General features: G+C 43.7%; 1 protein-coding gene across 1 annotated transcript in view; it reads right to left on the bottom strand.

Annotated features, from left to right (window-relative positions):
• LOC116952551 (transmembrane 9 superfamily member 2-like) overlaps positions 1–9,008 on the bottom strand; it is a 47,045-nt gene extending 38,037 nt beyond the window's left edge. Inside the window, exons 1-4 of the mRNA XM_032971998.2 lie at positions 8,745–9,008; positions 5,390–5,457; positions 3,472–3,565; positions 1,172–1,302 (exon numbers count right to left, since the gene is read on the bottom strand). Coding sequence (XP_032827889.2) covers positions 1,172–1,302; positions 3,472–3,565; positions 5,390–5,457; positions 8,745–8,867 — 416 coding nt within the window. The 5' untranslated portion in view covers positions 8,868–9,008. The remainder of the gene's footprint in view (positions 1–1,171; positions 1,303–3,471; positions 3,566–5,389; positions 5,458–8,744) is intronic.
• Positions 9,009–15,223: the final 6,215 nt, after the last annotated feature.

The raw sequence follows: 15,223 nt of genomic DNA, 5'->3' as shown, positions 1-15,223 counted from the left end.
GACTACTTTACACCATGGGGCCAGATGAGAATTACATTAAAACAAACATTTCTGATGTCCAGTTTAAAAAAAAAGGTAAAATGCATAGTTAAACAAACCATAGCTATGTGGTCCGAGACAAAGACTTAAATGTAAAAAAAAGCATTCCCAAAATAAAAACATTTGTATGAAAAGTAAACGTTTACAATGTCGCTGGCACAGAACACTGTGGTAATATTTGTTCTTGTGAGGACTTGGCACCAAATAAATGTCTGAATTATCATTAGTTACTTTTAGCTCTTGTCAATCTGCTACTGGAATAGGGATTTCCCCAAACTGCATTATCTACGGGGGTTGCGAGGCCATATTTCACCGTGCTGGTCTATGCACAAAGACTACAAAAGAACCCGTACTGACCAGAGTGGCGAAGTATGGTAAATAAAAAAGCCTTGCAACTCACCAAAGAATGGAAAGGCCTTCATACAGCAGTGGAATGACAAATGTGATACACGTGTTCAAGTTAAGTATTATAATGCCTATAAATGCTTTTCAGTCATGGGAGCTGTTTTATTATACTTCACCATGATGGTCAGTGGTAGGTCAGTGAATGTGGGGGTCTGGATTGGTTCCGATATCATTTGCCAATGATATTAGAAGTCACCGGCAATCGAACACAGGTGGCCAGTTCATACCACGGCATGCTAACCTACTGGGTCCAGCTGCCACCCTTGGTTATTTGCATTTGATAAATTAGTTTCGTTGAAAATATTATTATAGTCCAATTTGAATTACAGAGTATAAACAATACATATTTTTGTACAGTTTTGTCAGTTACATTGGGATACCTTATTTACTGCATACGAGAGAGTACAAACGAGACGGACAGTACAAATTAGTTAAACGGAATTAAAGAGATGGGACAATATAAATACAGACGAGACAAAAATAATCAACTCTAACATTGAATCAGGATCCCAAATTGTGACAATTCATTGAATCACTGGTAGGGCGGGGGTGGGGAGTGGGGTGAATTATTCTATGGATAAATGTAAAAAACTGGTAAAGTCAGACAGCAGTGTTGTTAGCAAAATGGTGAAACTCCCAAGTGCACCGTCGGTTGGGCTATGCATTGCGACGCACGTCACAAAAGAATGCAACGCCCTCTCGCTCAGCCAATGACCAAAGAGCTCACCAGTGGTTCTGGTAGTTGAGTTGCATGGCTCTCTTCAGAAAGTCCAGCTTTACTTGGTCTTCTGTGCTTTTAACGTTGTAGACCTTCGTTTCGCACACCTTCTCGCACGTTTTCTCAGCTTTGAAGGAGATCTGATCGCAAGGTCGTAAAATGAAATAACGTAAAAAAATGCCACTGTGGTCTTCTTTTCGACGCTCTGCTGCTGAAGGCCATTAGACGCTCGCGACATTTTAGGGCAATCATCAGCTATCGCTACCTCCAATAGTTGCCACACCATATTCTGTCACAAATAAAACTAGTTGCCCAATTCTTTTGAAATAAACCGATCAATGATGCCACTTACGGGGAAACTAGTTTTGATAACTGCGAAACAGATCGCAGACCTAGGTCGTGTGACTTAATAGTGGCGGTGGCATGGCCCTGCAACAGCGCGTTGGCCGGTTGTTGCGGGAGTTGGCAATTCGAGGCCAAGAGGCCACCCTGGTGAATACCGCGGTGTTAGCCATTAAAATACGCAATGACTGCTTCGCAGTTGACGCTAAAGAAAACCCTTATGTCATTTGAAACTTGTTGTCCACCGTGTTCAGGCGTCAAGGTATAAATTTGCCAAGTACCAAAAAATTATCTGCAAATTACTCAATTTGGATTACACAGCAATGATTGACCCTACTGGCAAACTGTCTGTCAGCCAGGTACCTAGTCAGGCCAGCTACCACTGGGAGTTTGGAATGAGATGTGCAAGTCGCTTATTGTGTTTAAAGCACTCCAATTACTACACATCAACTCTGTTCTAAACTCTGACCCAAGTGTATTGAGGCCATGAGTGTTTCCAAATTAAAATAATAAATATACAAATATTTCCCCAGGAAGGTCCACAGAACTATGTTGCTCTTTTTCAGAAGCGACCTGGCCACAAATGATAGCTCAAATAAGTGGCTTATCACGCGGAAATGTATCCAAATACTCGAAACGCATGTTCCTAACATTGTCACCGTGTGCTCCTGCGTACACGTGATAAGCAATTTCTAGCAGGGAATGTTGTAAATTCTTAACGTTGTCACAGCATTTCAAAGGCACATTCAGAAATACTCGAGTACAGATCTCATAAGTTCAAGTTCATGCAACTTGTGGAATCTTTACAAAAACACAAGCAATCCAAAGGTGTACAAAACTAATGCTATGTCCACCAATTACCCAAATATTTCTTCTTTCGTGCAATGTAAACGTAGGACTGTAAATCCGGAAAAGTGTCCCAACTGACAGGTTCAGAGAACAAAAGATATCAATGTCATGGTGTGTACTGTAGTGTAGCATGTGCAACCGATGGATTTAAACCCACTTGAAAAATATAGGCTGGCTTTATTTGTACAGACATAACACGGAATCCTACGAGTGATGGATATTTTGATTTGTTTCCTTTTAAGATGCAAGTGATCAAGAGGTACAGTCTGTTTAAAGGAAGAGTGGTGCCTCTGGGACAGAAACTAGAACAAAGCACAACCTGAGATTAAAATGATCCCCCTTTGAAGAGTTCACAAGAAAGCACCATGGGGAGAGTATTGGGTTTCTCTTTCTTGTTGCCTTTTACGATTCATATTCCCCCAAATCTTGCCCGAGTATTCCCGAGTTGGTTTTACAGTTCTGTTGACATTGCCTACGAGTGAAGCCCCAGCCAGTTACTAGGGCTGCGTGCGGGTGGGGCTTTATGGTACACACGCTATGTCCAGCCATGTCCAACCGGGCGCTGTGTAAAACCCACACACGTTATGTTGTAACAGTGGGTCCAATGAACACAATAAGCAATAACAACCAGGAATGCGAATGCTTCCGCATTGCAAAGTAAATGCTAGTAAAACTGGATGACCAAAGTCTGTGCCCGAATGTGTTTGGATATTAAAGATACATGTAAGTTTTTCTCATGAATAATGTTGAATACATTTACCAGTCAATCGTGTGAACAAAACATGTTTATGAGTCATGTTTGTAATAGGAGTTGCAAATGCTGACATAATAACGTGAACTTTTGAAGTGCAGTTACATTTCCATTGGGGGGCTACTACATTAAGTTATTTGTAGTACAATGGATTCAGATTGCGAAAACCACAGTGCTTGCTAACTAAATACGATATCTAACAATGCTCAGACTCTTGTATAGACATGGTGCAGTGGTTTACAACGGTCGAACAAACATAGAAGTACGACACTACATACCGTCACGCTTGCAAATCCTAGATGTGATGCGTTCCACCTTATCATTGTCCTAAATTACGGTTTCAAAATCTATTTAACATCTCACTCACCGAGTATGGGGACGGCTCAATCCGCTCTCCGAAAAGAACCTGCCCCAAGTTCTCCGAAGGTCGCTTTTTTCCTTCTGCTTGGCAGAAGTCGAAGCTGTGGAAGACCACCGTCAAAAATTCAACCCCTCATGCAAAGGCACTGAACTAATATGTACAGACAGTATTTAGTTTCTTGTCAAGCACAGAGTTGTCTAGTAACTGTTGAATTTAGATTATTTTAATTGGCCTTTACCCCAAAAATGTCATGTCATATAGACGAAGAATTCATTAAAATGTCTAGCAGAGCAGTGCAACCGTTTGTGTTAGAGGAAGGCCCACAAAAGCAGATATCACAGAGCTACCTCCGAGAGCCTTTGAAGTAACCTCTGGTCTACACAGTAGGGGAAAGCCCTCTCTTACTCACCATGCCACTATCAGTAATGTTTATCACATGACAGTGAAAATATTTTTAACCGAGCTGGAATTTTGCCAAATGTTGCTTATTCTACAAGTGCCACCATGGACAAAAATTTGCTCTCTGTAGATATTAATGTAATTATCGCAAAATACATGACAGGGCTCTACTTCAGTGAAACATGCCAATGACAGTAATACGTGTCAGTGACCAGATGAGGGCTGTTGGCTTGCCTTCACTCTCACAACTACAGTCGTGGCACACAAGTCAAACATTAGGTGACAGTTGATTCTTTACAAGCAAAGTGTTGTGTTTCACTGTGTCGACTAAATTAACGGTTTACTTTAGCCATCTCACCCTTGTAACACAAACGCTTTTAGCGCAAGCAACACAGCATAATCTACAGCTAGGGTGGGAAACCCTTTTCAAGCTGAGGGCTAAACAAGACACAAAAATGCAATTGGCTGGACACTCATTAACACACGCCATTGCGTTATAGTAATTAGAGCTCACCTATAAAGCATTGTGATGCCTGCACCCATTTTTTTCTTACCAACACGTTGATTTCAGGTTTAAGTTTGGGAGTAAGACAGCTAAGATGCTTCCAGTGAAGAATAAATATTATTTACGGGACGTTTAGAAGTAGTAGGGCCTCATGTTCCTGTAGGCCCTATTGTATAATTACAATGTAGTCCAAACTGTAATATATAGATATGTTAGAATGTCCCTTTGAATTTTAATATATGGCTTTTTCTGCTGTTGGTATTGACACGACAAATTGCACACGTGGCATTTCTAGGGTCTCGTTGTTGCCAATGCAATTGTTGCTGTAAATATATCTAGCATTGTTGTGATGACATTTACCCATATTTAAAAACAGTAACCAACCAGGCAGCTGCCCGACTGATCAAACAGGGTTCTCAAGTGTGGCGAGTTTAAATTCTCCGCCCAGTCAATATGACTGCCAAAAATCCAATCACATTCAAATTGGAACGGCACTTAGTTTGGCAAATATTCAGCTGCGAGAATTAAATATTGGGTTGACTGCCATGTGACAAAGATGACTCTCACCGCAAAGCGGATGAGAAAGTACTATCCTCTACAGTCTGGACCAGAGGTCACTTCAAGGGACCTGAAGTGGTGGGTCCATTCTCCCACACTACTGGACATCTATGAAAAAGAGCTTTATAAGTCATTGGATTCCTCCAGTCTAAATAAAGATCGATTCCGATTCTGGTTGAACTGCTCTCAAAAGATGTGAATGAACATGACGCCGACAACACAATCGGGATAAACATAGGGAGAAATAAAAAAATAAAATAAAAAATAAACTATCCTCATTAATGTTTTAAAGCAAATGATTATTGTGCAAAACGATACCGCATATCCCGAGGAAAAGCAGGATCTCTCAACCTCTGATCGACACAACGGTCTTTAAAGCCAGTCGATTCAATATGCTAGCAGCAGGTGACTTGAATTGTGGTTAGCGTTTATACCGTGTAAAATAAGGCAAATTATACTCACGCATTGTATTCATAGGGAAGAACAGATTCCACCGAATCCAGTCTGTTTACAAACAGCTCAATGACGGACTGCGTGGGAAGAGAAGCATTTTGTAGCAAGTGATGAAAATACATAAGTTTGACATTTGTAACAACCAATCAATAGATTTGCAGTTCTATACTTCTATCATGTATAACGCATTCAATGTTACATATTTTGAGAATCTTATCAAATGTATGGCTCTGCTTCCGTGATACAAACAGGGTGCTTGACAGTGAAACGATTAACAAGATACGGAATAAGATCAATACAAAAGCTAACAGGATACACCGAGGCATGAGAACAATACGGTTTTAGAAATAAGAACAAGGACTAAGAGATGAGGGTTTAGTAACGGGCTTGCATAAAGGCTTAAGGATTATAAATAGAATAAGGCCATGCCTCAAAATGTGTACTTTTTCTTAAGAGTAAGTCAACACGTGATTATTAATACATTGATATCCTGAAGATGACTCTGCAAGTTGTAAAAGATCACGGTCACAAGCGTACTCATTCATGTTGTGCTTTAAAATGTTTTATAGTCTGTCATTGTAATCTACACCTTATCTCTCCATACGATGTCAATACTACCCTTTACGGAAATAATATGACAAACCACAATCGTACCGAAGCAGGTTTTTTTTCAGAGTAGAGCATATATACTCAACGTGCTGGCCACTCACACCACTGTAAACCAAATAAGTAATATAAAAAAACGTTTTTAAAAACACGCTTTAATGAAATGTACCGTATTAGTAATGGAAAAATAATGTTTAAAAATATATATATATTTTATTTTAATGATAGAATGCAGTATTGTCATCAGTATCACATAAGTATACCAATTTTGCAGTCGATACCACATTGGGAAGTGGGTAAAAATTGAGTTACAAGATTTGAGGGTACAACAAACATAGTTAATAAAAAAGCGTGTAAAAAGACAAGTGCCTTTTAATAAGTCTGAGCATTTTTGCTTTACAAACTCACCTTTCAAGTAACTCGAGGACAATTCAAAGCATTAAGAAAACAAATAGTTAACCTTTTGGCTGACATTACGCCAATGTATAAACTAGCTTGGTGAATGTTTTTACATCATTAAGAGTGAAAGCGAAGCACTGTATCCTTCCTCTTCAATATGGGGTATAATATTAACAGAGACAATAGACAAATAATTTGGTCACAAGTCACACATTATTTTAAAACGTAAACAATACAACACGCATTTCACTGCCTAGTTACGTAAACTAAAACAAGATACAGGCATTGTATGGTAGTAGCAGTAGAGGTTAAAGGAAAATCGTTCCACTTAGGCGTTTAATTAGACCAGGGATACCCTATCATTGCTGTAATCGATGGTGATGGGTTCAATTCTTCAATCGGATAACACAAAACACCAAAGCACAGGTGGAAAAAGTTTCACCTCTGTTCTCACGTGTGCCGCTGGACGGGAGGTGACGGCCGGGGGCGAGTGACACCATCGGCCGATCAACTTGAACGTGCCGTCAGGGCAGCTAACATTTTTTTAAAAGGAGCCCCGAGTAATCGACCAGAGAATACGGTACTGTATAGTCGAATACAATTGTAATCGATCAGTCCCACTCCATCTACTCATCGTCCCAGCCCGTGTTGAATGCTGCCAAATGAGGGCGCAAAGTTCACTTTTAACTTCCTGTTCACGTTGATAAAAGCCTCGAACGACCTTAGAAAACTGCAACAATTACAGGGAAGCTTTGAAAACAACGTCGCAAAGATAGCCACCGCTTTCCGAGAGGCCAACATTGATTGTTCTGTACAGTGAGTTATCTCTCCTGTAAAAAAAAATGGAATTTGCACCAATGGCTTGGGGACACGCCGTGAACAACCCGCATTGACCAGCGTGGTGCAGTATTGGTCAAAACTGCCCTATGCCTAAAGCGTGGGCAGGCGTGGACAGTTCTAGATTTGACCAGTTACAAGCTAATCACTCAGCTATTTCAATGCTAAATTCTATGCTAATTCCTTTGTCAAGGGGTGCCTCTGCGGATGTGTATACTTTAACTTAGCTATTTCAATGCTAAATTCTATGCTAATTCCTTTGTCAAGGGGTGCCTTTGCTGACGTGTATGCTTTAACTTTAACAGAGCCATTTCTGTGACCAGTCACAAGCTAATCACTCAGCCATTTCAATGCTAAATTATATGCTAATTCATTTGTCAAGGCGCTTTGTTTCTTCTCACACAGCTTAAAGGTCGTGATCTGAGCGTGGCTTTTTTCACTCCAGCGCTGTCCTCCAGACAGTCTCGTCCCTTCACCTGATGAAGGCCGCTTGTGTTGTGGCCGAAACGTCGTGATTTTTGTTATTTTATTACCTACGTGACTTTACCCAATAGAACCAGACCACGCGGGTCGTGGTGCTTGTTTGACCAATACTTCCATCACGCTGGTCAGCACGGGTTTGTTAAGTCGGGGAGCATACACGTGGGCACATAGATGTACATACAACGTATATATGGATCTTGCTCTCTGCTTGCCCAGCGGTCTACAACACCTGTAGTGGCAAGGTCGTTGCCCATCCAAGCCTCTACCCAGGCTCAAGCCTGCTTAGCTTTATAGATCTGTCGAGTTCGGGCGTTTGTGTGTAATTTAGTCGGATGATTATCACGTTGTAATACTTGATAAACATGCGTGTCTTGTATCCTAATCGTCGTCATTATCAACAGCAGCGGCAGCAATGGTCAATCCACTGCTCGATAAATGCCTCCAACAAGGCGTTGCCATGACTCGCCACCCTGCGATGCGTATCTTAATGCTGTATCTTAATAATGTATACAGTACTGCAAACTGTCCACTCCACTAGTATAGGATCCCGCTTCTGTAGGAAATGCTGAATATACAACGTTAGTATACGCATAGGCGCGTTGAACATCGTCTCTCAATGTGAACATATCTAGATAGAGCGATTTAAAGTTACAGTCTGGCACGTCACTCCTACCGTTCTAGAAACGTCGCCTGAGTATTACCCGTGCGAAACAACACCCGGCGATACCGAATTTAATTTCCACCCGTGCAGAATATAAACATTGGAAGCGGTCCGGGGCCTTGCCGTCAACTTCACCAAACCGCAGTGACCAGCGTGGTGAAGTATGGTCAAACAACCGCTCACACGACCTTTACGGCGCGGTTGAGGCCCTCATCCAGCAGCGGAATGGCCGTATTCACACACTGTAGTGGCGTCACCAGGCAGCTATTGCGGAGCGCCTAACCGTGACTTTTAAGTCTTATTTGATAAAATAATACATTTTAAACGAAAGGGCCAAACCAGGCCGAGGCTTTTCCCGATTTTCCTAGAACACTTTACCGGGCAAGTGTCGCTCTTGCTCTCCTCCGGGCAGAAGCTGACGGGGGCCAGGCCAGGGAGGTAGAACCCGGCGGAAAACCCGCTCAAGGTGACGACAGCGAGGAGAACAGAGGCGACAGACATATTTCTCCCTCCCCTCGAGACAGACAGATGACAAAAAAGTAAAACGAATTTAAAGTTGCGATCGAGTCTCGCCGCCAGGACTTCCTCTGCGGTCCACGTCAGCCACCCCCGAGGCGATTACATTCCGCAGTTATCATGAGCGCGGCTCGCCACTTTGACGGATCGCCATTGGTCAGTGGACGCCCAACACGACAGCACGAAGCGCTCCCATTGGTGCAGTCGCCGCCGCCGCGCGAATGAAGTGGCAAATACAATCCCTCCCCCCCTACCCCGCCTTCACCTGAGCGGGATAGGGCGGGGCCAGAGGCGTGGTTGGGTTGTGCAGGTGATGGGGGAAGAGCCAATCAGCGTGAGGCGAAACGTGATTGACACCTCTTCGATTACTGTGCTGTCAAGGATAAGAGACCCCATAGACTTTTACATCGGACCCATAGACTTGCACAAGACACACAGACTTACATAGGACCAAGCTAATGACATAGACTTGCATATAACCCATATACTGTACATATAAGACGTAAAGATGTACATGACACCCATAGACTTACATAAGACACACAGACTTACATAGGACCCATATAATTACATACACTTACATAATACCCATATAATTACATACACTTACATAATACCCATATAATTACATACACTTACATAATACCCATATAATATAAGAATAATAGATTTCCATATCACCAATAAACTTACATAGGACATGTACACTTACGCATGTATGCTGAACTTCTTTCGCACCGGACGTAGCCAACCATGCCAATCGGAGATGCGGGGGAAGGACAGCAAACTAAACACAAAAACAGTTCTAAAGAAATTAGTTTTCCATAGACTTACATAGATCAGCTGAGCAGGAAAACTGTTACGATTGATACCCGAAACAGGGGCACGTCCACATTTAGAAACATGCATGGAGATTATTATTTTTTATTATTATTTTGGTGCTATAAATGTCCAAATGACGGGCCACTTTGTTGAGCTATCATTTGTGGCCAGGTTGCATCTGGTAAATAAGTTAATTCCTCAGTGGACTTTGCCTGGTAGGATGGGGATGGTTCAGTTTCATTTGTATGTGTTTGGGTGATTTTTTTTTACCTTTCTTGTACTTCGCACTGCTATCACGTGTTTGTATTGTTTGTTGTTGTAACATTCTTACCCGTCCCTACTGGACATCTGTGAAAAAGAGCTTCATAGCTCATCGGATTTCCTCAGGATAAGTAAAGATTATGTTTCGGAATTAGTTTACCTGCACACGTCACCAGAGACAAAACACGCCGAGGTGGCGTTTGTCGTCTCATCCTGTATTCGAGAATGGAAGACTGCATCACAGACATACTTCATAATCAGTAGATTTCAAATTGGTGCGTGTGTGTATACATACATGTCATTAAGTGTTTGCTATGTGTGTGCCATTTGATACCTTCGATGCTCAGGATGCGCCATTTCAAGGCATTTTGCTGTTACAATATTTAAAGAAATAATACGTATAAGTTAAGAAATCACTTCTAGAGACACACTTTTTAAAATAGCCTGCAATTTTTTGTTTCACATGTTAATCATAAAAAAATATCACTAAGCTGGAACAAACTCAATATAGATGATGAAAAAAACTATAATTTTACTGTGATGTTTTATAGAGCAGCCGCTGATGGCCAGGCTGAGACGGTAAATTCAACCCTCTGATGTCAGCTGCGCCGGCTCAGTGCTCTGGCCGCTGAGACACCGGTGTACCATGCCTCTTAAATCCTAGATACGGTACCTCCTCAGCGCTCTGACCACTGAGACTCCTGGATAAGGTATCTCTTAAATCCTAGATACGGTACCTCCTCAGCGCTCTGACCACTGAGACTCCTGGGTAAGGTACCTCTCAAATCCTGGACACGGTACCTCCTCAGCGATCTGATTGCTGAGATCACTGGGTACCGTACCTCTTCAATCCTGGATATGGTACCTCTACAGCGCTCTGACAGCTAAGAGACCTGGGTACCTCCCAAAGCCTGACGTTGACAATACAGTTGTTTACCTTGCTGAAACGGTCACACCGTAAAACCATAGCGGGTTATATGTCTTCTGTCAGTCCCACTCACCAACTTATTCGGCCCATGTTGGCGATGGAGATTGTTTCTATCAAGCTTGCTCCAATAATCTTCCATTAGAATTAGACTCACAGAAGATCTAAATAGAATAACATCATCTTAACAATTGGGTCGGCTGCTCTGCACTAAATTTCCATTGGCTTGCAGCTTTCATAAATTGTATTTCTGATAAATTAGACTTACCATGGGCAAAAAATAGACAATGCTGTTTGGTTCTTTAGATAAAGTCACATAGGTGAACAATATTTATTTTTTATTTTTCACCTACGTGACTTTACCGAAAGAACCAAAGATCCTTGCAGTCACTAAAACTTCAAATCTAGAAAGAAATAGACAATGCCTCTGGCATCAACTTTGTATAATTGTACAGCCAAGGCTATCTTTTCATATTTCCACAACTTTATTCTGGATGTGCAATCGGCATCTTGAGACTAAGAATCCAGTCGCAACTCTCGCAGGTAGAAATGCGGAAATGGTATCACAGAATTGCTGCTGAAATCTCCAGTGACCGCTCATTCACAATAATACTATTTCTATTACAACATTCACCCACAGTAACCATGAAACGTTTCTCCAACGTTGGTGCCAACGGCCTTAACGGTTGCAATCACGTGCCAACGTTGACCCACCGTTGGTATGTTGACATGGGTAACTTACCAAGGACGAAGTCTGGGCCCTTCTAAGTTTTGCAGTAGGGGGCGATGTTGCCGTATGAATTACACTGGTCCGTGATGCGGCCGTGCAGAAGAGCGATCTCTGTGTCCTTCTGCATTGGTTCACGGGGTTTCGTATCCAGTAGACGTCCTTCATTATTCACCGTGGGTCAGTGGTGTAGGCACGACGTTATCAGCTCAGGTTGGGTGTGGCAGTCGGTCAGGTGGGGGGCCCAACAATTATTTGATGTGTCTCGCACGGTCGCACCCAGGCTATTGAAAATCGCGGCTCATCTCGCCTCATCATGTCCTCGTTACGTTCACGGTCTCGAACATTTAACGCCGTACTGGCGCGCTCCGTATTTGTGACGATGTGTGACGAGGGGAGGGGGGGGTTGAGAAATGTGACGTCACATCAAAATGCGCAACTTTAAATAAATATAGACAACTAGCTTAACTACCCGGCTACGCCCGGGACTTGGATTTACCACGCCCGGCCGCCTTTGTCTCCCCGATGGCGATGTTCACACACCACACCAGTTACGCGTTTGAGGCTGAGTCGACCTAGGGGATGCCCAGGACCAGTTAAAATAATCGTCACCGGTGGTGGCCGTGAGTGGGAATCGAACTCGGGTCGCCGGGTTCGTAGCACAGCGCACGAATCGCTACGCAGTCGCTGCCCCCTAACCCCCCCCCCCCCCACACACAGGATAAAGACAAAGATCCCCCGTGTAGCCTGTGAGGCTTAGGGGGCAAGTGCTGTTAGCGAGCACCTATGAAGGCCGGCACGGCACTCGAGGGGGTTGGTGGTCAGCACCACGCCCGGCCGCCTTTGTCTCCCCAGTGGCGATGTTCACACAGCAGAGCAGTTACTCGTTTGATGCTGAGTCAACCTAGGAGAGGCCCAGGACCGGTAAAAAAAATAATCGTGACCGGTGGTGGCCGTGAGCTGGAATCGAACTCGGGTCGCCGGGTTCGTAGCGCGGCGCGCTAACCACTACACTACAATGCGTTACGCTTCCACATGCGCGGGTCACGTGACAGATTTGACGTCACAGCTCACTTGCCGTGCAAAAAATGCATTATTGAGCTCCTCCCCCCCCCCCCCCCCAAAAAGTGTATTTTTATATTTTTTGCATCGTGTACAGTCTGGAAAGTACTCACATGCAAATTTCAAGTTTGTTGCATGTCGGGAAGTACGCTAAACATTTTGAACAGACACACATTCACAACTTTGCCTTTTATACATATGGAGGTACGTTCTACTTAATTAAATATACTTTTTTAATAAATGTTTTCTCCTACAACATCAGAGTGCAGCGACACATTAAATACGCACTAAAATGACAATAGTTTAAAGCGATACTAGAAAATTTTCTTGCTGTGGTTTTCACACCTGATGATGATTGCTTGTGTTGCAGTCGAAACGTCGTGAGAATTATATTGTTTTATATTTTTATTATTTTATTATTTCCCTTCTACGTGACTTTACCGAAAGAACCAAGAATATTAATCCCTGCAGTCACGAAAGCTTTAAATCAAAGTTTACTAGGTTTGTTTTCTCTTTCATTGTACCTGACGATGATTGCTTGTGTTGCAATCGAAACGTCGTACGCTATTATTTAATTTATTATTTCCTCTTCCTACGTGACTTTTATCGAAAGAGCCAAACAACACGTATTACTATTCGAAATAATTGAAACAACGTGTTTTTATACCACTCTCAACCACCGTCCAAATCCCCCAATTGCGTTCCCTAACAGTGAATGTGACGTCTCTACATTGCGTCCGTTCTGTCATCCACACGATCATTCTCTCTGCCTCTCAAAGTATTATCCCAGCATGCACCTCTGCTGCCATGCTTCTTCGTGCACTGTTGAGCCACCGTTTAGCCAATGGTCTGGCGTGTCTCGCCGGATGTGCGCACGTGTACGTTGGTTCTGCGTTGTATAATTGTGCTTGTAATTCATCAATGGTACACGTACTCTTACCTAATTTTTAGGGGGGGGAGCAACTGACCACGGGTTTACTGTAGACGCCATCGCGTGCATGCACAGAACATGCTGCCGCTGCAGAAACAGTGGAGGAAGTGTCAAGCTCACGCCAAAAAACCCGCAACGGCCACATGTGAAAGATGCCCAAAAATATAAATGCTGACATGGCATAAATAATGCCGTTGTATTTCGTTGTACGTATGTGTGTTGAACTTCTTTCGCGCCATGCGTAGTCAACCGTGCTAATCGTAGGGGACGGGGGAAAGGACAACAAACTAAACACATACACGCAAAAAAACATATCCCAAAAAATTAGTTTTCAATCTAGATTATTTAAAAGTGCATGGCTCCACTGGCTTCATAATATGGGAAGGAAGAGCGTTCCAGACGGCCACAGAAGCGCATGTGAAAGCGCGCGTGTGGTGACCGTCTTTGTTCGATGGCCCAGCCAAAAGCCGCTGCTGCTGCTGGGGTGCCCGGAGTTCGCGTGATGGTTCATGCCCCTTGACGAGATCGCCGAGGTATCGTGGTTCATTTGTGACAAGCACTTTGCGTGCCATATGTGCGACCTGTTCATGTACTCATTTGGCAACCTCTGGGCAGCCCTGCAGACGACGCAGCCACTGCGCGTTCAGGGGTGCCCAGAGCGTGGGGAGCTAAAAGTGGGCAACTTTCCACGTGATGATTACGCGTGGCCGACGTGGACGTCGATCGTAACTCTAACCGACAAAGCTCCTCGTCCACACCAGCGGCCTGAGACTTTTCACCCTGCCGAGTCCGACGCCAACGCACGACGCCGCTGCGGACTCCCAAGCCGCCTGGAGCATCCGCGATGGGAGCAGCGAACTCGATTTCACCCACAGAGAGAGCGGTCAGCAAAAGAGAAGGGAGCCAGCCCTCTTGCAGAGGGGCTGGCCCACCACCACGCAGGGACATCGAAGTCATTGCCTGAGGAAAGCCCAGAGGGCTTTGACCCAAACGTCCTCGCGTTGACGTTGCATTAATTCGTGAAAAGTCTTAAGCCACCAGTGAGCAATTATATTGGTAGGAATTTGACCAGTTCATCGGCACGTGCTGTATACATTTATGAAATGCTGGATTTTCTAAGCATTCCTGCTCATCGTCTCTGAACACAATATCCTTCTTCTAGCGTGTGGGGAAGTGTGTATGTATGTAGACTGTACGTCCAGGGTAACGTATGTGAGCCATTTGATGGCAACGGCTTGCGGCTGCTTCTGTTTCGCATTCGCGGTCCGGTGCACGTGTTTGGGTGCAGAATCGTGCTCGTTTGGTTTGTACCGTGTGTGCTGGACTTCTTTCACAGCGTACGCAGCCAACCGTGCTACTCGGAGGTGCGGAGGAAGGAAAACAAATTAAACACAAGAAGCAGTTCTAAAGAAATGAGTTTTCAATCTCGATGTAAAAGTGCATAACATCGTAAGAGCATTCCAGACGGCCGCTGAATTGCATCTGAAGGCGCGCGATGCAGTACGTATGCGTGGTGAACCTCTTTCGCACCGTATATAGCCAACCGTGCTATTTCGGAGGTACGGGGGAAGGACAACACACTGAACACAAAAAGCAGTGCCAAAGAAGTGAGT

The sequence above is a fragment of the Petromyzon marinus genome, chromosome 47 (genome assembly GCF_048934315.1).
Source record: "Petromyzon marinus isolate PM22_M1 ecotype Great Lakes invasive population chromosome 47, UKy_Petmar_22M1.pri1.0, whole genome shotgun sequence".
NCBI lineage: Eukaryota > Metazoa > Chordata > Hyperoartia > Petromyzontiformes > Petromyzontidae > Petromyzon > Petromyzon marinus.
The sequence above is the reverse complement of the archived record's forward strand: the minus strand, read 5'-3'. Positions and strand labels throughout refer to the sequence as shown.